This window comes from Vicugna pacos, chromosome 11 (genome assembly GCF_048564905.1).
Source record: "Vicugna pacos chromosome 11, VicPac4, whole genome shotgun sequence".
NCBI lineage: Eukaryota > Metazoa > Chordata > Mammalia > Artiodactyla > Camelidae > Vicugna > Vicugna pacos.
The window spans coordinates 35,872,809-35,895,815 of NC_132997.1; the positions used below are offsets into that span (position 1 = coordinate 35,872,809).

General features: G+C 54.5%; 2 protein-coding genes across 3 annotated transcripts in view; one reads left to right on the forward strand and one right to left on the reverse strand.

Annotated features, from left to right (window-relative positions):
• The window catches only part of RASSF4 (Ras association domain family member 4), a 33,345-nt gene extending 11,289 nt beyond the window's left edge, over positions 1–22,056 (forward strand). Inside the window, exons 3-11 of one of the 2 annotated variants that reach the window (XM_006217638.4) lie at positions 155–230; positions 11,205–11,347; positions 12,724–12,815; positions 13,484–13,641; positions 17,192–17,293; positions 17,562–17,613; positions 18,232–18,353; positions 19,212–19,309; positions 20,531–22,056. In XM_006217638.4, coding sequence (XP_006217700.1) covers positions 155–230; positions 11,205–11,347; positions 12,724–12,815; positions 13,484–13,641; positions 17,192–17,293; positions 17,562–17,613; positions 18,232–18,353; positions 19,212–19,309; positions 20,531–20,591 — 904 coding nt within the window. In that variant the 3' untranslated portion in view covers positions 20,592–22,056. The remainder of the gene's footprint in view (positions 1–154; positions 231–11,204; positions 11,348–12,723; positions 12,816–13,483; positions 13,642–17,191; positions 17,294–17,561; positions 17,614–18,231; positions 18,354–19,211; positions 19,310–20,530) is intronic. The other variant, XM_015250686.3, reaches the window with a different exon arrangement.
• On the reverse strand, positions 4,572–7,553 carry DEPP1 (DEPP autophagy regulator 1). Its single transcript, XM_006217637.4, has 2 exons — positions 7,025–7,553; positions 4,572–6,501 (listed from the first exon to the last, which is right to left on the reverse strand). The coding sequence occupies exon 2, from the start codon at positions 6,472–6,474 to the stop codon at positions 5,848–5,850; it is 627 nt and encodes a 208-aa protein (XP_006217699.1). The 5' UTR covers positions 6,475–6,501; positions 7,025–7,553; the 3' UTR covers positions 4,572–5,847.
• Positions 22,057–23,007: the final 951 nt, after the last annotated feature.

Here is a 23,007-nt window from a genome sequence, read left to right on the forward strand (position 1 = left end):
GGCAAAGTCTAGTCCCTCAATGGCTTATACGTGGCTGGAAGGACATCTCCATTATACCCACTTTACGAATGAGGAAACTGAGGCCAGCAAGGCCAAACGCCTTAGCCAAAAGCCCCCACATTCCAAAAGCCTGTATGTGTCTCTACCTTTTTAGGTCGGAGCTGTTAAGCCTGCTGAAAACCTACAACTGCTACCACGAGGGCAGAAGCTTTCAGCTGAGACACCGAGAAGTAAGGCCTATTTCTCTTCTTTTTCTTAGGGTCACCATTTATCCTGGCTTGCTGAAAAGACTCCTGTGTTACACCCATTAATCAAGGGTAATTCGTAAGACTATCCCCTTCACTCTCAGAAGTGTCCCAGTTTGGATAATGAATTTTAAAGTCAGGTTACCAGCCGCCAGGGTATCTCCTTTAAGGTTCCTGCAAGAGGTGCTGAGGGTTGGACCATCCCTGTGCAGAGCAGGTGGAAATCACCTTGTGGGCCTTCCCCTTCCACCTGAGACTTTGTCCAGGTGAAGGCCAGGACACTGAAGTTTGAATCTTTGAGGCTGCACAGCCCAGTCCTTCTGCTCATCCCACGGAACAAATAAGGAATTCAGCACAAGCTCACAGGGCAATCTAGGAGCGAAAGCAGAGCCTCTGTGATTGTCAACCAAGAGGAAAACATTGCGATAGAGGAGGGCTCCCCGAAAGATTCTCCTGGGGCCAGGCGGTGCCAAACAGAAGCAGCAGGGTGGGCGTGGGGAGTGGAGGTCATCAGAGAGCCCAGGTCCCTTCTGCAGCCCACTGCTGCCTGTCCGATCAAACCCAGGGCAGCTTTGCAGGAATCTGGGCTCAGTACACCCAGACCCTTTCTGGTTTTTCTAAAGAAGCTAGATATCTAGTGTTTGATGTGGAATTTCCCAAGCCTCCAAATATCAGGTGGGCTAAATGTAACCTGTCTGTAAGCCAAACACAGCCCATGGGCACCAGCTGGACCCTAGGGAGTGGCCGAGAGGACCCAAGCTCGGAGCCCAGACAGAGCACGTGGAGGCATGGTCTTGCCACCATCCAGAACCTGCAGACCTTTCCCATGGGAACCCTGGTCGGGCATTTGGAAAGCCAAATGGGGAGTTCTTATTCATGGTCAGGTTTTATTTGGGGGATTTCCATGGTTGCAATCAGGTTGGCTCTTGGACTCTCTCCAGCCCATCAGGGTCTGGCCAGGGCCAGCGGCCTCTGAGTTCCCCTTCTGCTGTTGAATGTGGAAATGGGCATTTCAAGCACTGGCAACCCGCAGAGGCCTCCCGCAGGCAGAGACCACTCCGCTCACTGATCTCGCTTCCTTTAGTTCCTCAAACAGCCACCCGTCCTTGTGGCATTAGCAGACCGGAGGGTTAGCCCTGTCTAGGCAGCTCTGGGCAGCAGAGGGGTCACCAGTCAGCGACAGGAAGGAGAGCCGATGGGAATCCACCCACCAGACGACCTCCGTCAGCCAGGCCAGTGCCACGCAGCTCGAGAGCCTGGGTAGGAGGGGGTCTGCTAGCTCCTGGCCCAGGCAGTGCTGGGCTGCCTGTGACATCCTGGAATGGCACAGACCTCACCTCTGCCTGCCCTTGACCCGCCCACCCTGCATGGGGCCATGGGACTATCCCTGACAACGTACTTCTCTCTGCAGGGCAGCCTCTCTGATGCCTGTCTCACCCGCCCGCCCTGTCCCAGCTTCTTACTGCTGCCAGCAGGACTCTCATCCTGCTATCCTACTGTCTCTGACTTCGCTGTCTCTCTTCTTACATGAGTGATAAGCCCCTGGAGCCAGGCCTGAGTGCCCTCCGGGTTCCACATCCCCAGGGCTGGGCACAATGCCCATGCATAGGTGTTGGATAACTAACCAGCAGGTGCAAGCCTGGGGCAGCGGGGATGAGGCCTGAGCTCCAGTGAGCTGGGCAGTTTTGATCTGTGCTGCTAAGTGAGGAGCTTGGCTCACTTCCCATCCTGAGCTGGAGACATGGGGTGGGGTCTTCTGGGTGGACCCTGCTCCTCAGGTCTGGGCCATTCAGGGATTGATGTAAGGCCTTGGTGGTTCTCAACCTGTGGTCCCCACACCAGCAGCTTCAGCGTCACCTGGGAACTGGTTAGAACTGCGAGTCTTATCACGTTCCTTCCCCCAGGCCTGTTGAATCAGAAACTCTTCATTCTCCCAGCTGTGTTTGAACAAGCCTTCCAGGGGATTCTGTTGAAGGCCAAGTTTGAGAACTGCGAGTCTAAGAGCTTGAACTTGGCACTTGGGATTCCCCAAAACAATCCCCTCTGTAGGAACAGCCATGTGGGGAGAGGCACCGGGAAGCCCCAAACCTGTTTGTGCGATGGGACAGTCCACACGGAAGAGGGGAGGACCGTGCAGCCCAGAGGAGTGTTCCCAGCAGCCCCCAGTGGGAGGAGGCTGACATCCCACAGGCAGGGATATTCATGTTCCCATCCCTAGAGGAGGTGTGAAGGTCTGACTTGATCTTCTTGGAGCCCAAAAGCACTTTTCAAGAAACTTCTGCAGCTTGAACAGCCAAAGTGTGCCAGCCTGAGGGACTGTGTGTCTTTGGGAGGTGACCACTGCCACAGAGACAGGCCACCAGCTTGGGAGTCAGGGAACTCTCAGGCCAAAATGTATGACTGGTTCCTGGGGCCCCACGTCTCTGGGTGACCCACCCGCCACCCAGCGTCCGGGCCTCTGCAGTTCCCCCGATTGCTGACCTGGGGCTCCCTGGGCCTGGGAGACTCACAGTTCTGGGCACTTGCGGCAGGGCAGCCCCAGACTCGCCTCTCCTGGGGCACTGCAGGCCCTGAGGGCTGGGCACACAGGAGGAGCTGTGCCTCTTTTTATTTATTGTAATACAAGAGCTTTTTGATGGAGGAGCAACCATTTTCCAAACAGAAACTGAGACTTTTTAAGGTCTCTGCTCCAAGATGGCACTGCCGGAAGTGAAAGACACTAGCGTGGCTCCAAGGCCCAGGCAGAGACGTGTGACAAATACAGCGATACCGCGGCCACCATTAAGCTTTGGAGGTCTTGGCTATGGTGACTCAACAGGCCTCAGGGACACAGAGGGCTGTCTGTCACCCTCGATCCCTAATGATCCCCAAGCTAAGCACAGGGGGCTCGGCACTGGGTGCGCCCTCCCAGAGCCACACAGGGCCCTGCAAGTAACCCCCCAACACCGCCCCGTTGTCATGGACGGCCGTCAGCAGTCAGTCTGCCGCAGTTTGGGCCCCTTCTCCTCCACTGTCTCCTCTGGGGTCCACAGAACAGAGAGGACATGTGTCCCAGGGAAAGCGTTTCCCTGTGAACTTTCCCTCAGCCTCTAAAGGGCTAGATGCCAGGGATTCCTGGCTCGGGAGGCCAAAGCACCAGTATCCTTCATTGTAAACCTGGCCTTTGAGATAATTTTGCTTGTTTTACAATGAAAAGTGTGAGCGACTGGGAGCAAGCCATGCCTTTTGAAGATAGCAAAGCATTTTAACCAGGCTGGTTTGGCGACTGGAGAGAATAATGGACATGTAGAGATGCGTTGGGGTGGGGGGTGGTAAATATATCACTGTTGCCTAATTGTGTGAGCAAGAGGCAGTAGGACCCTGGTGTGTGATGTGTGGCCCCTCCCGAGGCCAACCTCCCACCCTGCCCTGCACTCAGTTCTCAGCGGGCTCAAGGCTCCCCCTGGTGGCCCAAACACACACTACACCTGGACCTCAGTCCTGGACCTCAGCCCCAGGCACAGTGTAAGGAGCGGAGCTTCCCTCTGCCGGGGTCTCTGTCTCTCCTCGGGGCCGGAAAGTCAGGATCCCCTCCCCTAGTGTAATGACCACCCTTCTTGTAAGGCCTGAAGGCAGGAGTGACGGGGCTGACAGACCACTGGCCCACGGGTGAGTGCTGGGGTGTGTTCCCTGGAAGTTGCAGCGTGCTTTCCAGCTGCCGTTCCAGGCAGGAGGGGCACTTGTGTCTCTTCTCATACTCAGTGGTGGGTGGGAGGAGAACGAGACTGCTCCACAGGGCCCCGCCACGAGGACTTTCTGCTAGGCTGTTCTGTCCTCGGGAGCCTGGGACACTGCCAGAAGCCCCTCCCCCAGCCCTTCATTCTCTCTCTTTTTTAGGATACCTTCTGAAAGTGCTATTAGCTTCTTTCACAGGAGGGATATTAGCAGAGGAACCCAGAGCCCAGGGATCCCCAAATGCAAGTGTGTGATTTCTGAGCTTGGCCAACGTCATCGTAGTTTTGCACTGTTTCTCTGTGAGGCTGGCCCAGTAAGCCTGGCCCTTCCAGTCACCAGCCGGGTGCCAGCTCAGTAGGTCAGCCCTCCTCACCACCTCCTAAGGATATTCTGGCCAAAGCCTGCCCCACACGTATTTGCTGGAGAAGGTCAGGACCCCACAGGTTTGAGCTGACCAGAAAGGTACAGCAGTTTGTGACAGCTGGCAAATTTGTGTACAGTGCTTTTAACTCCATCTCCAAGTTCATCTGTCCAGTTTCCCCAACCACTGTAGAGTACGAAAAACAAGCGTTGGTGTCCCCATTTTACAGATCAGGAAGCTGAGTACATTGCTTGTCTGAAACCTTGTCTTTTCAATGTACAGTTTACATTCTGCCTCCTCACAAAGCACACATAAAAGAGGACAAGTAAACACTGCAAAAGTCCAAAGCAGTTTTTAGAATATTTTAAATAGAAAGAAAGAGAGAGAGAGAGAGAGAGAGAGAGGGAGGGAGGGAGGAAGGAAGGAAGGAAAGGGAAGGAAGGAAGGAAAGGAAAGAAGGAAAGGAGAAAAGGAGAGAAACACAGAAAGAGAGAAAGACTTGGCCCAGGAGAACAGAGTGACAGGTCTCAGGTCTGACTCAATTCTCTGATGTCTCACCTGCCTCACCTGCCTCTCTGAGGAAGGAAACCCACCCCCTCCCTACTCCACAACTCCCTGCTTGCCAGATGCCTCTGGGAACCGGGGTTTGTCAGGATGTGGGGATCCAGGGCTCTGGAGGACCCATGAACATATGGAGTGAGGCCCTAGCACCCAAACTTGCCCAAGAGCAGGGCCCCTGGACCACAGCCTGCACTTTGCCCCATGGCTGAGAGGGTGGAGGCAGGTGCGGAGGGGGATGGGTGAGGACGGGTCCGCTGTGTGGTACCTTGCAGGCTGAGCTGGTGCAGGGTCTGTCTCGGCCTCCAGCATGGGGAACTCTCCCAATGATGCAACAGAACTTGTGAGCCGGAGCCATGGAGGTGCCCAAGGTTGCCCCAGTGACAGGCCCCCCAAAAGATGGCAGAGGAATTTTGCTGAGACCCCAGGTTTTCTCAGGGGCTCATGGGAGTGAGGCCAAGAGGTTGACTTGGGGGCGCCCAGGGCTTTGCTCTGATCCTGGGGGCTGAGACCTTCGATTCGCCTCTCCCCATGCTTACCTCGTTTCCCCGCCTGTGACACAACCACGCAGACAATCACTACTCTATGTCTGGGCTCCCAACAAGCGCCCCACGATGTGTGTGGGTTTTAGCCCATTTACTCGTCGGCACAGCCTAGGAGGCAGGTCCCATTCATTATCCCCGTTTTACCCATGAGAAAACCTAGGAACAGAGACATTAAATTACTCGCCCAAGGTGGTCAGCTGGTCAGGGACAGCGCAGATGGGATGAGTAGCTAATTAACACCACATCATATGAGATAACGACATCACTCAGAGTAGGGGTCTCCCTACGAATTGCCAAATAACAGCCCTTGCAGAGAGGCAGTTCTCTCCCAGAGCCCCGCCAGGAGCAGTGCCCACCTCGACGGGAGGGTGGGGAGCTGACACAGGCCTGGGTGCGATTTACAGAAGCCTTTACTGGGGAGGGGTCACAGTTCATGGATCACCGGGAGGTGCAAGTAGAGAGTTCTGAGGACGCTGCTGGGACGAGGGCTGCTGGGGGAGGCTGCATCCTGGCCACATTGCCCGGATGCCTGGGAACACTGACGCCAGTTCCTCGATGGTCTCCCCAGAGAGTGCCCTGGTGCCCTGGCATCACAGAGCCTTCCGCGGGGGGCCCCCTGGGCCTTGCCACTGTCCATCTGTCTGCATGAAGCCCAGGGGTCAGCCGAGGGTCCCGTTCTCCTTGGCAGGTCCCTCCTACTTGGCCGCTTTTCCTGAGACTCCCCAAAGAGCCAGTCCAGGGGGTCAGCAGGGCTAGCCCCGGGCAGTGCGGGCTGCTGGCCGCTGAAACGGGTGGTGATGTCCCGTAGGGACCCAGTGGGGCGGCTCTTGTCACAGGAACGGGCTGGCCGGTGGGGTCTGCTGGGTCGGACCCTGGCTGCGGCCTCATCCAGCACCGAGGTGGGCTGGGCTAGCTGACAGATGGACCTCACGTAGTCGTCCAGGCTGGGGGAGGCAGGGGGCTCCTCTCCAGGCCCCCCGGGCAGCATCTCTTCCGAGGTCTCCCGAATCGTGGGCAGGTGGGCCACAGAAAGCAAAAGCCGGGACCTCATGGCTGCCGGCAACGGGGAAGCAGCAACCTGTTGATTGACAGGGAACCAGGGGTGAGGGACAGCCGTACCATCCTGACTCCCCTCCTGTGTCCCCTCCCCTATCTGAGCTGTCTGGGGGAAACATATGCCTGAGAGCGGTTTAAAGTCTACAGATCCAAGACCAGTCTCGAACTCCTGGGCTCTTCCTTCCTGCCAACATTACTTAAGGCTCAATCATTACTGTTCAAGTTTAAGACCCTGTTCAAATAAGAGAACCCAGCCTAAGGGACAGGAGTCAGAGGAAATCTGCCTTTAAAACCAAGCTCTGCACTTCCTGACCTGGGGTCCTTTGGCAAAGTTCCGTCTCCAAGCCTCTGCTTACTCGTCCATAAAATGAGGTTATAAATCCCCACCTCTCGGGGGTGCTCGTAGAAACATATGGAATGATACCTCATGTGAAAACCCTTTATAAATATAAAGCCCTCTGTAGCTTTTAGCTGTATTCTGGTCTCTAACCTGCAGTGAGGCTGTGCACATCCAACGTTGAGAACTGCCCTCAAAGTTCTCTTACCTGTAGCGGAGGAGGTCTGGGGGTAGCCGGGAAGCTGGATGAGCAAGGAAGTCCCAGGAAACTCAGAGGAGAGGGATAGGGTCCGGGAGCTGGAGCGCTGGGTCTGACGTCGGATTTCTGGGAGGAGGGCGAGGATGTAACCTCTGTCAGATGTGCTGGGGCCCAGGGCGGACTCCTCCCTGAGCTGTCTGACGAATCCCGGGACCTGGCAGTTGCTTTTATACATTTCCACCCACAATCAGTTACTGTCACGAGGGCCAAAAATAGCAGTGCTCAGGAAGGCTCTCAGAAGAAAACAGCTTGGTGGGCGGGGCCTGGTCCAGCTGCCAGCTTGGAGCAAGTGTTTGTGCCTGTGGGAGGTTCTGGGAATGTTTACTCTGCAGAGTGGGGGTGGGGTGGCCACAACTCCTGCCACCTCAGGCCACTGGGAGAGGCGGGAGCTCCACCGGGCTCCCCCAAGCAGCCTCGGGGTCTGCCACCGTCACCTAGAAGGGTTCCCCACTACATCTTACACCAGCAGCCTGCAACCCCAGGACACCCGGGCCGGGTGTGAGCTGTGGCAGAGGCCTGGGCCTGCACCTGAAAGGGACTTTGCCAGACAGGGTAATGCAGGGCTCAGCCTGGGGGCGGAGGAGGCCGGGCTCCCGGGCCTACTGGGAATCGAGATATACCCACCTTCGTCTGGGACCAAGGGCAGCTTGCGGGATCCTGGTCTCACTCCTTTCCAGATGTGGTGCTTTCAGATGAGAGCTGCTTTGTTTATTTGCTTCCCAGGTGTCTAATTAGGACTCCTGTGCACCCGTGACTGTTCTAGGCACGGAGAACGAAGCAGTGAATGAAGTCACTGCATCCTAGAGCTCAGCTTTTAGTGAGGAAGAGGATTAAGTACTCAGTGGCTCGGTGCTGTAATGTTGGGTACCAACCACAGCTGCAAAGGGAAGGACAGCTGCCCTGTGGTGGACAGGTCAGGAGTGTCTGCGCTAAGAGGGGACATTGAGCAGAGATCTGAGCAAATGAGGGTCGTGTGTTCCCCGTGGAGGGGTCAGCATGTTCAAAGCCACTGTGATGAGAGTGTCCTGGGCATGCTCGGGGGACAGCAAAGGGCCCGCATGATGGGCCCACGTAAGGAGTAGTCAGTGTGTCTTGGCGTGGACACTGGGTCTCCCTCTGAAGGGGCTGGAAGGACACTGCAGGGTTCAAACAAGGATGCAAGAATCTAGCGTCTGCTTCAAAGGATTGGGACTTAGCTGCTGTGCATGGGCTAAAAGGGGCAGCTAACAGGGAGACTGGGAAACACCTGGGCTGTGTTAGGCAGCCACTGCCAATGTCTGGGATGAGTGTGTCAGCACAGGAGGCGGCTGAGGCCGAACTGGGCAACCCTGGAAAGCTCTTGTAAAAGCCAGCACTATGCACTTCTCAGACAGACCTCAGATCATCATCTGCCCAGCATGAGACCACCCAGGACATGTCTGTCTTGCCTCTGCAGGCAGCGGACAGAAAGCAGTCCCCAAGACAGCAATCCGAGCCTGAGGTCTGACTGCTGAGCAGACCCCACGTGCCGAGGCAAAGCAGGAGGGGCTGGCAGTCCCACGTGCGTGCCTTCTGGACAAGGTCTTCCTGATGGGCCAAGGATGGGGCCAACCAGTGATGGGGATTTCCGTTAGATGTGAAATTCCTACCTTGATGGCTCTTCTATCTGGAAGCTTCTGTGCAGCCTGCATCTGTTTCTCTGGCTCTCTTTGATTCATTAGCAACAAGCAAGTGAGCCAGCAGACTGCGTGGAGGAGGAAAGTGTTGGCTGGGTCAGTGAATTAGAGGGCCCAGGATGATTGGCTAACGTGTAGGATTTCCAGGACCTGTGTTTTTGTCATGTCCTTTCCCACCTGGAGGGTAAGGGCTGCCCAGTAGCCTGGGGGTGCCTCTCCTCTACCTTGGGCCTCCTCTGATTCCACCAGGGAAAGCTACAGGCAGACAGGGCAGCCCCTCCATTCCTATGAGGGCAGGCTGAGGGGTGCCAGAGCAGCAGTAGGGGGCTCAGATTAGGGGCACCCATGCTGAGTCACATCAGGCCAGCCGATCCCCAGCACAGCTCAGCCCTGGCCTTGGAGGCAGCAGCTCCCAGTCCCAGAGCAAGTCTTCCTGCCTCCTTCCTCCCTGCACAGCCCCCAGAACCTTCACATGGTATCTTTGAAGCCTGGCCTCAGCATGTGCAGCCTCACTGCCCCTGCCCCAGAGGTGCCCCCTTTTCCTCCCCCTGAAACATCAAATGGCCTGGAGCGGTGTCTGCTGCTTCTCCCTCCACCCAGAGTCCATCATGGGGCTGGTGTCTATGAACAAACATGTGAATGAACACGGCGAGATGTTCCTGGTGGGGCAGAGGCTGTCTCCAGCGATGTATCGACATCTGACAGAGGTGTCTGAAACCCAGATTGATAAAGAACTGAGCCCCACTTTGGGTTTTTTAACTCTTCCCACGAGACCTTTAACTCCATTGGATCGATCTAGTCTTTCCTTTCCAGGGAAGGTTAGTTACGTATCTGTGCCCATGGAGCATCAGAGGTTATCAAAAATAGCTCTAGGGTCTTTTTGTTGTTTGTTTTCTTTTTTCACAAATAGTGCAAGGCCATTCCAGAAAGCGATGTGTGTTTTTGATACCCTTGAACAGAGAACTGTTTTCTCTGTGGATAGCAGGGTGTTTTAAACTCTTACTAACTAACCGTGAAATTGACACTGCAGGACACCTCTGTAAGCACTGCCAGGGACATAAAGCTTTCCAGAAGGTCTCTGTTCTCACAGTGTTTCCAGTGCCAGCCAGGAGAAAGAAATGGAATTTGTTATTTTTATTTTTATTTATTTTTTATTGAAGTATATATAGTCAGTTTACAATGTTGTGTCAATTTCTGGTATACAGCACAATGCTTCAGTCATACATGAATATACATATATTCGTTTTCATATTCTTTTTCACCGTAAGCTACTATAAGATATTGAATATATTTCCCTGTAGTATACAGTATAAGCTTTTAATGGTATTTTATATATACCAGTCAGTATCTGCAAATCCCAAACTCCCAATTAAAAAATGGAATTTGTGAATCTAAAATGGTGCTTGAGATCGCATTGGGAGAGTGATGTTTTAAGTTCATTGCCAAAAGATGAATATCAAAGCAGATTTGTAGCACAGCGCTGGGAAGATCTGGGTTCTGGGGAAGAGTGAGGCTGAGAAGGTTTCTGGCAGGTGCTCTGAGGGCGCAGACAAGGCAGCCTGGCCAGGCCCACACGTTGGGGTGACTGGGCTGAGCGCGGAGAGCCCAGAGGTGGTCATGCGCAGACAGGAGCTGGAAATAGGTCAGAGAAACAGAATCAAGGACCTGAGGGGAATGAGTGGAAGCTGGCCGAGGGTGCCTCTGGAGGGCTCTGTCCATTAAGACCTCAGGGTTTGGCGGCAGGGGAATAGCCATGCCATCTGCAGACCTAGTGATATGAAGGCTGGCTGGGGACACGGGATGGGAACTGTCATAGATATTCTATGTGTGTGTGCCAGTGGTGGGCCGTGGGGCTGGCTGTGTCCCAGGTGGTGAGAAAAGCAAGAATGGCCCTCAGGAAAGAAGCCAGCTTGGAAATCTGGGGGTGGGTTCTGCCCATTAATGGGAACAGTGTAGGGAGAAGGGTGAGGCTGAGACCCAGCTCCGAGGAGCAGCCGTCTCTGCTGGAGTCGGCGTGAGTGCCCTTGGCACAGTCCCAGAGGACCAGGTGATCCTGGGACCCCCTGTCCAGGCAGTGATGGGTGGAGAGGCATCTTGTGTGGCACTGGTGTCAGCACGGCCATGTTTCCCTGGAACATGTTTCCTCGCTGCTGTGTGAACGTGCCGGCCAAACAGCAGCTGCGTTCCCGTGGGACACCTGACTCAGCTGCTGGCCCGGACCGAGCAGCCAAGCAGTGGAAGGGCACGCCTCAGGCTTCCTCTCGGGCCCGTGGCCTCATGCCTTGGAGCACATAGAAGTTTGCGGGCCTTCCCCTGGAGGAGGTCAGGACCCCAGGGAGGGTGTGTTTGGGGGCCCTGAGCACACAGTGAGTCCCATGGACGGGCTAAGTCCTGACGGGGATGAGGAAGGGGGACAGTGACCCCTGAGGGCAGCTGCTCTCGGGGAAGAGGCTGACCTGTGTGGGTCCCCACAGGAAGAAGGGGCTCTGGTCATCGAGGGGCTCCTCAGCATCTCCTGGGGACTGAGGCGGCCCATCCGGCTGCAGATACAGGATGACAGAGAGCGAGTACACCTCTCCTCTACCTCCTGGATGCCCGGACAATCCAGCTGCCACCCGTGAGTGCCAGGCTGGGAGGGGCGGGGCCAGGTGGTCTCCAGGACACCTGTTCAACCCAAAAGTACTGTTCGGGGTGTTGGGGGCGGGGGAAATTGATCTCAGCTTCAGGGGAAAGCCCCATTCTGGTTTGGGGCACAGGTCTGGGAGCATAACCCAGCCTCCTCCCTGTCACCCCCACGACTGCCTCAGACCACGACCTCACCCGCCAACCTGCAGCCTCACCCCCGATAGTCCTTCATGACAACCAAGTCACCGCCCTCCTGGAGAAGGGTCCAGGATCCCTTCACTTCCAGTTGTGTTTCTCAAACATTCCTTGTCTGTAAGAGAGAGCAGGCTGTAGGTGGGGAGCTCCCAACACCTTTTGCAAGCTCAGTATCGCAGCATCTCCTCTTCAATCTTTAAAAATACGTACACATTTAGCCTCCTACTGCTCTGCTTTTATTTCAATATCAGAACTTCGTTTTATAATTTTTTCAGAATTTACTATCAGATTTCTTTTAACATCAGAGGAATGTTTTGATCAGGACAAAATGATTTTCCACAGGTCTTGCCGTTTAATGGACGTTTGCCTTGTCCCACCCCAGCCACAAAGACAGGCAGTTGGCTGCTGAGTTTTGCTTGCTTCCGTGTGTGCTAAATCTTTCTGAAATTCAGAAATTCAAAACGTTTTCCCCTTCAAAAATTCAAGTAAAGTTGCTGCACTGAGGGCCCTTACTTAGCAGGCTGACACCCCTGGCAGCCCCAGGTGTCCCTGATCAAGTGCGGATAGGCTCCTCAGAGAGGCCGCCAGGATGACTCGTGTTTCCCCCTCCCCAAGGTAAAACTGGTCACACGAGCAGTCTCAGACAAGGACGCAGAGGCCTCTCAGCGTTGGCCAGGCTCCTCCCCGGCTCACTCTCTCTGCACGGTTAGGTCCTATCACACCCAGTCCTCCAGCCCCGCACCGGCTGCCCTGGCTTGGGGTTCACTCTGCTCAGTGGCCTGGAGGTCGGCCCCCTCCAGGTCGCTCCTGCCCGACTCCCCCAGGCCTGAGGGCAGCCCAGAGAGCGCGCTCGGCACGTGGCTGCAGAGGCCAGCCACTTCTGCCCGGTGCCCAGGAGCGCAGGCGCTGTGTGTGTCCCTGTGTCCGTGCAGTGGGGCCCAGCACAGGCCACTCAGGTCTGCAGGGCAGACTCCCTCTCCTCCCAGCAGACACTGTGACAATCCTCTGCTTTCCTTTGCATCTTTGACATAGACTTGGTGGGAAATCCTGGCCTCGACTCTGCCTGCCCTGCCTCTCTGTGCTCTGTGTAGAGTCAGCTGGGCCTCTTCTCTTTGGCCAGAGCTACTTTCCTCTGCCAACAGCCCTCTGAGAACCATGACTGTCTTCTTTTAGGAAGAAGCCACCTCTTCAGGATGGTGGGGTCACAGCCCAGGAACCAAGTGCTCAGGCTGGACACAGGGAGGAGAGTTCTAGAGACGGCTCAGGTAAGGGGGCCCTCGAGCTATGTGGGACCCTGTCCCACTCGTCTGGGGTAGGAGAGGCAGGGTTGGCTCATGTCCACCGTCTCTGAAGACCAGCTTTGTGGAGTAGCAAAGAGTGGCTTTATTTGCCTTCAGGAGCAGCCCTTGCTAAATCTTTCCTCCATCTGTGGCAGTCTCCTTGACTCCTCGCTTAGGGACAAGGAAGCAGAGGCTTGCAGAGGTGACATTGTTTGATGTCGTTTGCCTGAGTCCCTGCACTGTGCTGTCTTACAGAAACAAGAGAACATCAGCAGAGGGCCTTGCAGGCCCCCTGGGACTCTTCCCTCCATACTGGGACCCATGACCATGTGTCTGTCCCCCTGTGGCCCCCACTCACATTCAGTGAAGCGCTTGTCCCAGAGGACAGGGATGGGGGCTGTCAAAGACCTGCCCTGGGTGCCCGGAGACAGAGGCCCAGAGGCCTATGGCCCTCTGCCGTGACACGGGTTATCCCGTCTGGGGGTCACCTTTCCTGTCTGCAAGGCGGACATCACTCAAGCTGGAGCCCGGCCTCTGGCGCAGGGACAGCGTTAACGTTACTGTCTGCTGCCCCACACGGAGCACGGCCACAGGAGCAGTGCTGTCACCAGTGTGCCCCCAGGCCTGACCCTCCAGTCCATTTCCCGCTGCAGAGCCCCTGGAGGAAGACGAGGAGACCCCACAGCTGATGCGGACCAAGAGCGATGCAGCCTGTGTGGTCCAGAGAAGGCCCAGGTGCCGCGCACCCGGGGAGGCCCAGAAGATCCGGCGACACCGCTTCTCCATCAACGGGCACTTTTACAACCACAAGGTGATGTCCCAGCCCGGCCTCTCCTCTGGACCCTGAAGCTGAGGCCACAGGGAACCTGCCCCAAGCAAGCGTGCAGTCGTTGGGCCTTCTGCAGGCTGGGTCCAGTGATAGTCATGCCAGAATTCACCCTCACCATGACCGTGTGTGCAGATGTGGTCGTGCCCCTGTCCTGATGGAGAAACGGGCTCAGGAGGGGAAATCTCTTGCCCAAAGTCACATCGAAACAATGTTCCAGTTCATGACTCCAAAGCCTGTATTTTTTCCGCCACACACACTCTGTCAGTTCATTCCCATGAGTTGCAGGGAGTTTTGGAACATGATGCCAAATTCATCTTTAACCAGGCAGTTTTCTCAGAGGTTTCCACGAGCTCAGCTGAGATTTTCACGGGAACGTCATGTACCCTACTGTCATGTCACGCAGTAGATTAAGCCAACTCGGTTGGGGTGAGCCCAGGAGCACGTGAGTCTGGGTCCCAGAGAACCCACACTGCTCCCGATTCCCAGCACTTAGCCTTTTGTCCAAGGATGTATTGTACTGACCTCAGGAAAAAAGATCTCCTTCCCCAGATGACATCATTCCATAAACAAACCAAACTGTAAAAAGAGAAGTTGATTGTTACTATAAATGGCGTGAGTGGCAGTTTGGGTGAGGCCCTGGATGGAGTGTCCTGTAACAGGGCCACATCCTGCAGCACTGAGAAATTGGAAGCCAAGGTTTCCAGGTTAAGCAGCTGCCCTTCTTGATAGGTGATGACTCATGGGAGGAGGAGGGGGCCAGGGTCAGATGTGAAGGACAGTCGCACAGGGGAGGTCTGCCAGGAGCCAGTCAAGCTGCTCTGGGGGTGCCCTGCACTGGAGGATGAAGAATGCAACAAAATGAGCTGAAGGCACCCTGCTTTACTAACAAGCCCTCCCTCCACTCCCTGCTAAGTTTGCAGCGTGTGATAATGAGTGATGAGAGGGTATCTCTGCTAAATCCAGGAAAACTCAGGACTATTTGAGAGTAGAGTTTCCTGAGTGAGGGAGAGCTGAAGTTACACCAAGATTAAGAGTGTTTAAATTAGCCCAAGGACCCGGCCATCGGATTTGAGTAGTCTTTGCATCTTGTTCCAAAGGGGTTTGGTCTGTAAAGTGTTAAGTAAGCACCACCTGCTGGTATTTGAATATATATTGATACGCTATTTTAAGGGATTTTTCAAAAACTTTGAAAGGCTATTTTCACAGGTTTAAGCTCTTTCTAGTTCTGCATTTCTAAAAATGGAGGCTTTTGCTCCATGACTCAAGGTACTGAATAGTGGGTTTGTTTTCAGTACATTGACTCCTCCTCTAAGGGAGCCATTCATCTCTAAGAGGTGTGTTGGACACAATAAACCTTACGTTAGTCATTACAAGTGTCACGAGGACGTGGAGATGTCTGAGTGCTCTGTAGCCTTTGAAATGAACAGAAATGAACAGAAATGAACAGTGGGGGCTTTCATCACAGCCTTTCACATCCGTTGGAGCCATCCTCCCAAGAAGGGCTTCCTAGCCAGCCCCACGCTAGACACACTAGCCTGTCACCTGGTCAAGGCAGCTTTCCCCCCACTCACAGCTTTAACTGCGAAATGTGATTCCGTTCTTCCAGGCAAACAGAGTACCTTCCAGGACATGAACTTGTATCTCAGGCATGTTGGACAGTGGACTCATCTCCTGGATGAGTGAGGGGCCCCCTCTTTTTCACCTTGATCTACATCCTTTCAGAATCAGTGTCCTTAGAAATCAGGTAACAAAGTACTCAGTCATGGGCAACAATTTTAAGAAAGAAAGAAAGAAATTCCTAGAATTAATTTCCTTGGTGGTTATTCCAGGTTTTATTTCTTAGAACTGTATACTACTGCTACACTCAATTATTTTCCAAAACTGTTCTTATTCACAATAATGTCGGCTTAGTTTCCAGATTGGGTAAAGCTTGGTACCTGTTTTCACTGCTTGTCCCTGACCTGTTAAACTCAGTGTGTTCTTTGAGGGAGAAATCACAGTGGTCAGAGATGGGAAAACAGCCAGGGGACCTTTGTTCCTACTGGGAGCCGGTTGGTATCAGCTTGAGAAAGGACTTCAGGCAGAAGAAACGCTAACAATGTCTTGTTGACATGACCTCTCTCCTCCTAGAAATAGCTGGACTCCTCTAGTCCACATTTCCTGGAAACTGAAAGCCTCATCTACCTTTCTGTATAACCCAGAGTCATTCCACGTCTCCACTGTGGAGAAGGCAGGTCTGGGTTTGAGTCTGGCTCTAGTACTTGGGGACCAGCTGGGGACACTGAACAAGGCCCTCACACATCCCGAGCCCCAGTTACATCCTGGGAAAAGCAGGGCTAGGACCCTGTAGGAGGAATGTGTGAACTGGAATTCCATTTTGGAAAGTGGGGAGGAGCTTGCCCACAGGGGAGCCGTGCACGCAGGGAGGCCCCCCTGTGCTTCGGTGGTAAAGCCTGAGGTTTGGGATGGCTCTGTCCTTTCTAGATGGGTGATGCCGACCTGCTACTTAACCTCTCCAAGTCCCCATGTCTTTCCTAAGAAAAGGAGACTCGTGGCAGGTACTTCTCAGGGCTGTTACGAGGATTAAATGCAAGATTATATGTAAAGTATTTCGCAGGCTTACTACCTGGCTTGTGTTCACTGAGGACTTGCTTAGCCTCAGGCAATGCCCTGGCTGACTTCACATACGGTGTCTCATGAACAAAGGCAAGATGCCTTCAAGAATATCACGGGCCCCCAAACTGGGGTGCAGAAGATGTGTGGCTGGAACACAGGGTGCGTGGGCGGGAACCATGGTACCACATGGGCATGATGTCAGAGGAGCCATGATGGCATTGTTTAGGCTGTGGGATGTGCTCTAAGACAGTACCCCTCAAATCATACTGTACCGTTAGCATCTCGGGCCATTTTCCTCAAGTGCAGACTTTGACTCAGAAGTCTGGGCCGGCGGCACCAGAGGCTTTATGCAGCTGGTCCAGAACACCCTTTAAGTTGTAAAATTTTTGAAAGATCGCTCCTTCGGGCAACAGTGTGGAAAATGGATTGAAAGGGCTGAGACGGGAAGGGGAAATGTTGGGAGGCTGATGCAGTATAAATCGAGGGCCTCTACTTTGGGAGGATGGAGAGGAAGGGACAGCTTTGAGAACTTTCAGCCTTCGAATCAGCAGACACTTGGTGATTTGATGGATAGAAAGAGTGAAGGAGAGACTGGTCCCTCAGACCCCTGGGAATTTCATCCAGGGCCCTGGTTACCTAGAATCCAGAGAGCTCACGCTTACAGCTTTCTTGGCATCTTTCTTAGATGCCAAGATGTGAGCTCGTAAGATGTGAGCTATTACAACTGCCCAGATCTGGGCACAGCTTGGGTACAGATCTGTGTGAATGGACAGATGCAGGTGTTCCCAGGACCCAAGTTCACCTGCTGCTTCAGTCTGCTTGGTAGCATCTGGCCGACAGGATGCCCAGCCCCACGTAACATCAGCCCCGTGTCCCCACTGGCCTTGCCCTGAACTGCCTCCCCCTTCCTGTGCAGACCTCCGTGTTCACTCCTGCCTATGGGTCCATGACCAACGTGAGAGTCAACAGCACCATGACCACCCTGCAGGTGCTCACCCTGCTGCTGAACAAGTTCCGAGTAAGTCTGGCCTCCCGCGGCCTTGCCCCAGATGCTGGTGGTTTGCTATTTCATGGGGGGAGGGGCTGGTGAGAGCCCTTGGCTCTTTGGGTAGAAGCAGGGAGGTTTCCTCTGCTGAGCTGGCATCTCTGGAATTTAAGCAGAAGGAGGGGAGGGTCCCTGGGATTTGTGTGTGTGACACTGGGGATGTGATTACTGCCAGGGGTCCCTTTCTATCTCTCCTGTATTGAAAAAGCCATGGCCTGACTTTCTGTCCCTGCCTGTGCAGGTGGAAAATGGCCCCAGTGAGTTTGCTCTCTACATGGTCCATGAGTCTGGGGGTAAGTGTCTGCCTTTCCTTCTTCATCAGGAAAACAAAAGTCTGTCCATTTGGCAAGCTCACTCTGTGTGCTCCTTCTCCGAGGGCTGGGCTGACTTCTGCGGCAGGCCTGGGGCAGCTGGCCCTCCTGGCCTAAGGGCACGCTGTGCCCCCACATTGATCGCTCCTCCCAGGCCCAAATCCAGGCACACTTGTCATCCCTTTCAGAATCCCAGCAAAACCACATGGGAAGCCGCTGTCTCCAGTAGATTCAGCGGGGAGTGGGGAGGAGGGGCATCTGGGTCTTCCGAGGTGGATCTGAAGCCCCTCGCCCACTGACACCTGCTGTTGCAGAGCCCGCACTGCACGACCCTCTGTGCACAGCCCAGGTCTGATCACTGAGTGGGCCTGGCCTCCCCAGGTCCACTTCCCATCCCCCGCTCCTTCGGCCTCTGTTCCTCCCCAAGCTGGGCCTTTGCAGAATGACATGATCACACATCCTCAGGGCACTGTCTATCACACAACACCTGGTGGTGTTGCCAGGACCCCTGGACATCTGTCTTCCATCTCATTCCGGTCCTGGAACAAAGACAAGTGTTCCTAATTTCCCATGAATTTTGTCTACAACCTCGTTTTTCAGAGCGGACAAAATTAAAAGACTGTGAGTACCCGCTGATTTCCAGAATCCTGCATGGGCCATGTGAGAAGATCGCCAAGATATTCCTGATGGAGGCTGACTTGGGCGAGGAAGTCCCCCATGATGTGAGTGGGGGCTGGGGGACTTTCTCCTGAGGGAGGGGCTGGGTGACAGCGTGGGGACTCCCAAGGACTCTTACAGTGACCTCGGGCAGAGCCCTCTTGGGTGGTGTTTCCAGGGGCCCCACGGCCGTCCTGAAGGACCAGCGCAGTGCTGGTTCCAGCCCTTCTTCCTGTGAGACATCACCAGATCCATCCGCTGGCTTAGGGAAAAAAGATGTTGGGTCTTAGAAAATCATGGCCTGGCCTTTTCCTCTCTCAGGCAGGTAGTCTCTGGTTTCACTGAAGTGTGTTCTGTTGTTATAACATTAAAGATGTGGCCTGGTTAAAGGTTCCTTAACTAGGGCCTGATGGGGGCTTATGGAAAGGAACCTAAGGGTCTCTGTGTCTAAGGACAACCGGGGTCCTGGCTGGGCGATGAGCACATTTCCAGACTCCCCAGCACAGAAAAGCCGACAGGGTGTGGACCCAAAGGAACAGGCCTGGTGACCCTGTGTCCCTGTGCATTCACAGACTAGTGTAGTTTCATTCCATTGTTGGAAACAATGCGTTCCCACCATCTCCTCCCCTCCCCACAGAGAATACCCAGTGTGACTCTGCTCACGATTGAATGCTTTTCCTAAAATTCAGCTGGATCTTTCCTCCCAGTGTTCAGAGTTCCCTCTGAGGTCAGAATGGGCTCCATCCTCGCGTCCTGGCACACACAGAACAGCGTTGCGGGTGGGAGACTAGAGGGCAGCCTCTTCCTTGGATACGAGACGTTGCCGAGTTGGCCATGCCATTGGCTCTGGAAGCCATGAGGAAAAGAAAACGTATGTTTGGCTTCTAATTTAAAGCACGTTAAAATGTTCTTGGATTTTCTAGGTCGCTCAGTACATTAAGTTTGAAATGCCGGTGCTGGACAGTTTTGTTGAAAAATTAAAAGAAGAGGAGGAAAGAGAAATAATCAAACTGACCATGAAGTAAGCAGCACTTAAAGAGCCAGTCGTGGGTCCTGCCCATCAGGGCAAGTCTGCAGGGCAGAGGCCCCGGGCCCGGGGCTGGGAGAGCTCTCCCCTCCCAGAGTGCCAGGTGCCCTCATGCGGCTCGGGGAGGCCTGCTAACCGCCCTCTGGCCCCTGGCTTGAAATGGACACCAAGCTGGGGTGACAGCTGGCCATCTAGCCTCGGCATCTCACCAGCACGGGGCAGGCACAAGCTGTGAGAACTGGGCAGGAGAGTTAGACAGGAGCACGGTGGGCACTGGACCAGGGTTGTGATCTCTGCTGGTGACACTGTTCTGGAGGAGCGACTGAGGAGGGGGCCTGCTTGCTGCATGTTCAGCCTGGTCTGGGCCTTTCATCCTTGCGGGAGTTCTGAACCTGCCAAAAAGCAGCTGTTAGTGGGACTCCCTGAACCAGCCGATGTTTTCAGGTGCAGGGGACCAGTTCAATGGACAGGTGAGCAGCTGTCCCGGGCTGGCTCCTGGGGAAGCTACATCAGAGCCCGGCTGTGTCAGCCAGGTTGCTCGTACCAGTGACCAGTCTCTCCATCTGCAGGGCAAAGCCCAGCCCCAGAGTTCCTCTTAGGGAGGGAATGAGGGAGGCTGCTCACTATCAGGGCCTCTGGCCAGCGGGCTGGTTCAGATTCTGCTTCTGGCTGAATAATTCTTGGAAAGCCACAGCCCCCCAACCACCCCCACCCCAAGGCTTCTATCAGTGCCATCAGGTCCCATTCAGGTAGTCCGCAGAGACCTCAATCAGAGGAAACAGTCCACATGCAGTCAGCAGTGTCACTCGAGCTGGAAAAGACCTGGGGGCCACTGGGTCAGTCTGGTCAGTGTACAGAGAAGAAACAGCCTGAGATGAGGAAGGAGGCAGCACCCCGTGACCGCAGAGCCAGGGCCTGTCTACTCCCACACACTCCCATACGTACTGGAGAATCTTGCAATAGAAACGGCAGCATTCTGCTTTGAAGCTTGACAGGGTCCGCAGCCCTGTTTGACTGTTCCTAGAAGCCACTGGCCTCCCAGGATGCGGGCGTGGCTCCTCCCTCTCCTGGGCAGAGGAGAGATGGTGGCTGCTAATCCACTGGTCGGGGAGCCATGGGTCTCCGGGCCCAGGCATCTGGGTGCTCTCTCCCTCTGCTTTCCCCTCCCTGTTCCCTCCTGTATCAGTGAGCCCTCTGGGCTGTGTCTCCTTCCAGGTTCCAAGCTCTGCGTCTGACAATGCTACAGCGCCTGGAGCAGCTGGTGGCGGCCAAGTAGTCCACCAGCACCAGCCTCTTCCGGAGCCCCCAGCAGCCGGTGCACACTGAGTGCTGGTGGCCAGGCCCTGATTGGTTGCACCAGCTGAGGAATCCAGCACCTGTGTTTCCATCTGTCCACCCGCTGAGGTGCCATGAGTCGCATGTCCCTGGTGCTTGGCTCCAAGGTGAGCACTCACAGGACGCAGACCCAAGCCTGAGGAGCCAGAAACTTGCTCATTGGGGTCTGCATGGGAGACTGGCCTGAGCAGTGAGCAGCCCTGAAGCTATGACTTGGGCCGTGTCATGTGGCTGGATGGCATGGTCTATTCACTGTTCACTCCACACCTCTCTTGCTCAGGAGAGCAGAACATGACCTAGCTTCCAGGGCATGGGCTTCAGCTACCTCCCCAGTGCCTGGCCCAGGGTTCCTGCAGAACCACAAGCCCTTGTCCTCATCAGACACGTGAACCACTGGACCCCCACCTGCCGTCACCTCATGCTGCCACTCAGAAACTCTGCTGGGAGAAGCAAGGGCAGCCAGCAGGTAGAGGACATGCCCTGCTCCAAGCCATCACTTCACCATGGCGATCTTGGCCCTCGAGCCTCCAGTCTCCGGTGTCACTCCGTGAGCCTCACATAGCCCAGCACCCTGGTGGCAGAGGTCAGATCAGGAATATGACCACCAGCAGCCCATTTCCTCTCTGCAGCACTTACTCTGAATTTCCTCAGCAGGACCTGAAGGAATTCCTAGAAGGCGCTCACTGCAAGAAACATGTCAATTTGATCACATTGAGGAGGTGACCCATGTGGCACTGAAAGGATGCTGCCCAAATGGGAGAGAATCCAGGAGCTGTCTGGGGACTGCCAGGCAGCAGCTTGGGGAGGCCACACTCAGCCCCATCGCTGCCCTCCCTCGGACACCTGTGTGCCTCTTGACCTCTCTGGGTTTGTGTTCCTCTCTCTCAATACTTCCCATCAAAGGAGCACCATGAGGGAAAAAAAATGTCTGTTTGAGGATAAAGGGCTTTGAATTCCCTAGGGCCAGACACTGAATAATTTGGGTTTTTCAGCTGATGGGGAATTTCTGGAATGTACAAGAAGTCCTTTGCAAAGTTATGCAACAGTTTACATCAGTCATGTGAAGTGTGTGTCCAAAACCTCAAACTGGAGACCCAGTTCTCCCACTGGGGCCTGTGGATAATGAATTTAAAGGGAAAAACTATAAAGTCTCCCAAATATAGGAGAGGTTCCATCTCTGCCTCATGCAGCAGCTCTTGTAAAGAGCAGAGCTTGGGAGCGGAGTTTGGGAGCAGCCATGCCATTTGAACCCACTGTTACTTCACACCAGGACTGCCCCGACCTAGCACCGCTATCGCATAAGCACGCACAGAGATGCCAGGGGAGGCTGCTGCAGTTTCTCTTGTCTCTGCTCATCTTCGGCAGCATCGTTTCTTAGGTACTCAATAAAGGTATGCTGTACTGAACTGAAGGAGTTAGGACTAAACTTTTTTTTTCACTTGTCTGTGTCCATCCTGACCCTTGGCTCTAACTTCTGAAACTCCTATCCTATAGTACATGTGGCCAAGTTTGGCAGAAGAGCCAGAGCTGAGCCACGGTCCGCTGCCCTTGACAATGACGTGACCCCTTCCTTTCTGTGCACATCCTTGGGATGGGTGTGGGGCCTGAGGACTGAGGGAGCTGAAGGGCACAGAGGAGGAGGCATTGGTGGGGGTTGGGAGTAGTCTGGCCAGTAAGTGATAGGGTCACCCCAAATGGCAGAGTCTCAACATCAGGAGGACCTCAGGAATCTTCTAGAAGGGGCTCAGGTGGGATGGTGGCAGGGTCCAGGAGAGGACAGAAAATGACTCAAACAGGGCTCCTCCATGAAGTAGTAAAATAACTCCACATGAGACAGGAAGGAAGGGGGCAGAGCACAACCACTAAAAGAACGGCAAAGCAATTGAGGGTGCGACATAAACTGATTAGAGCCACCTAGCCCAAGGTGGCAGGAGATGCAACTTCCAGTAAGCCTTGGGCCTCATTAGACATTTATTGTAATACATTAGCATGCTAAATGACACACCTACGGGCACCATGACTGTTCCCAGGCTGACCATAAAAAGCCAAAAAGTGGGTAGGGGTGCAATTCCTGGAGACTCCGGCCCCTTCCCCAAAATAGTTGGAATAATCCTCGCACTTATTAGCATATGAAGTTACCCAGCCCATAAAAACTAACCACACCCACAGCCTCGGGCCCACCTCTCTTGCCTTCGGAGACAGCCTGCACTCTGTCTACGGAGTGTTTATCTCCCTGAATAAATCTGCTTTCACTTTACCACCGCTTGCTCTTGAATTCTTTCCTGCTCGAGACAAGAACCTATCCGCCGGCAACACCCAGACTGTATTTACAACCTCGGGTCAAGGACAACCGTTGT

Coding starts and splice junctions, on each gene's coding strand:
- DEPP1 (XM_006217637.4), bottom strand. CDS start 6,474: ATGAGGTCCCGGCTTTTGCTTTCTGTGGCCCACCTGCCCACGATTCGG.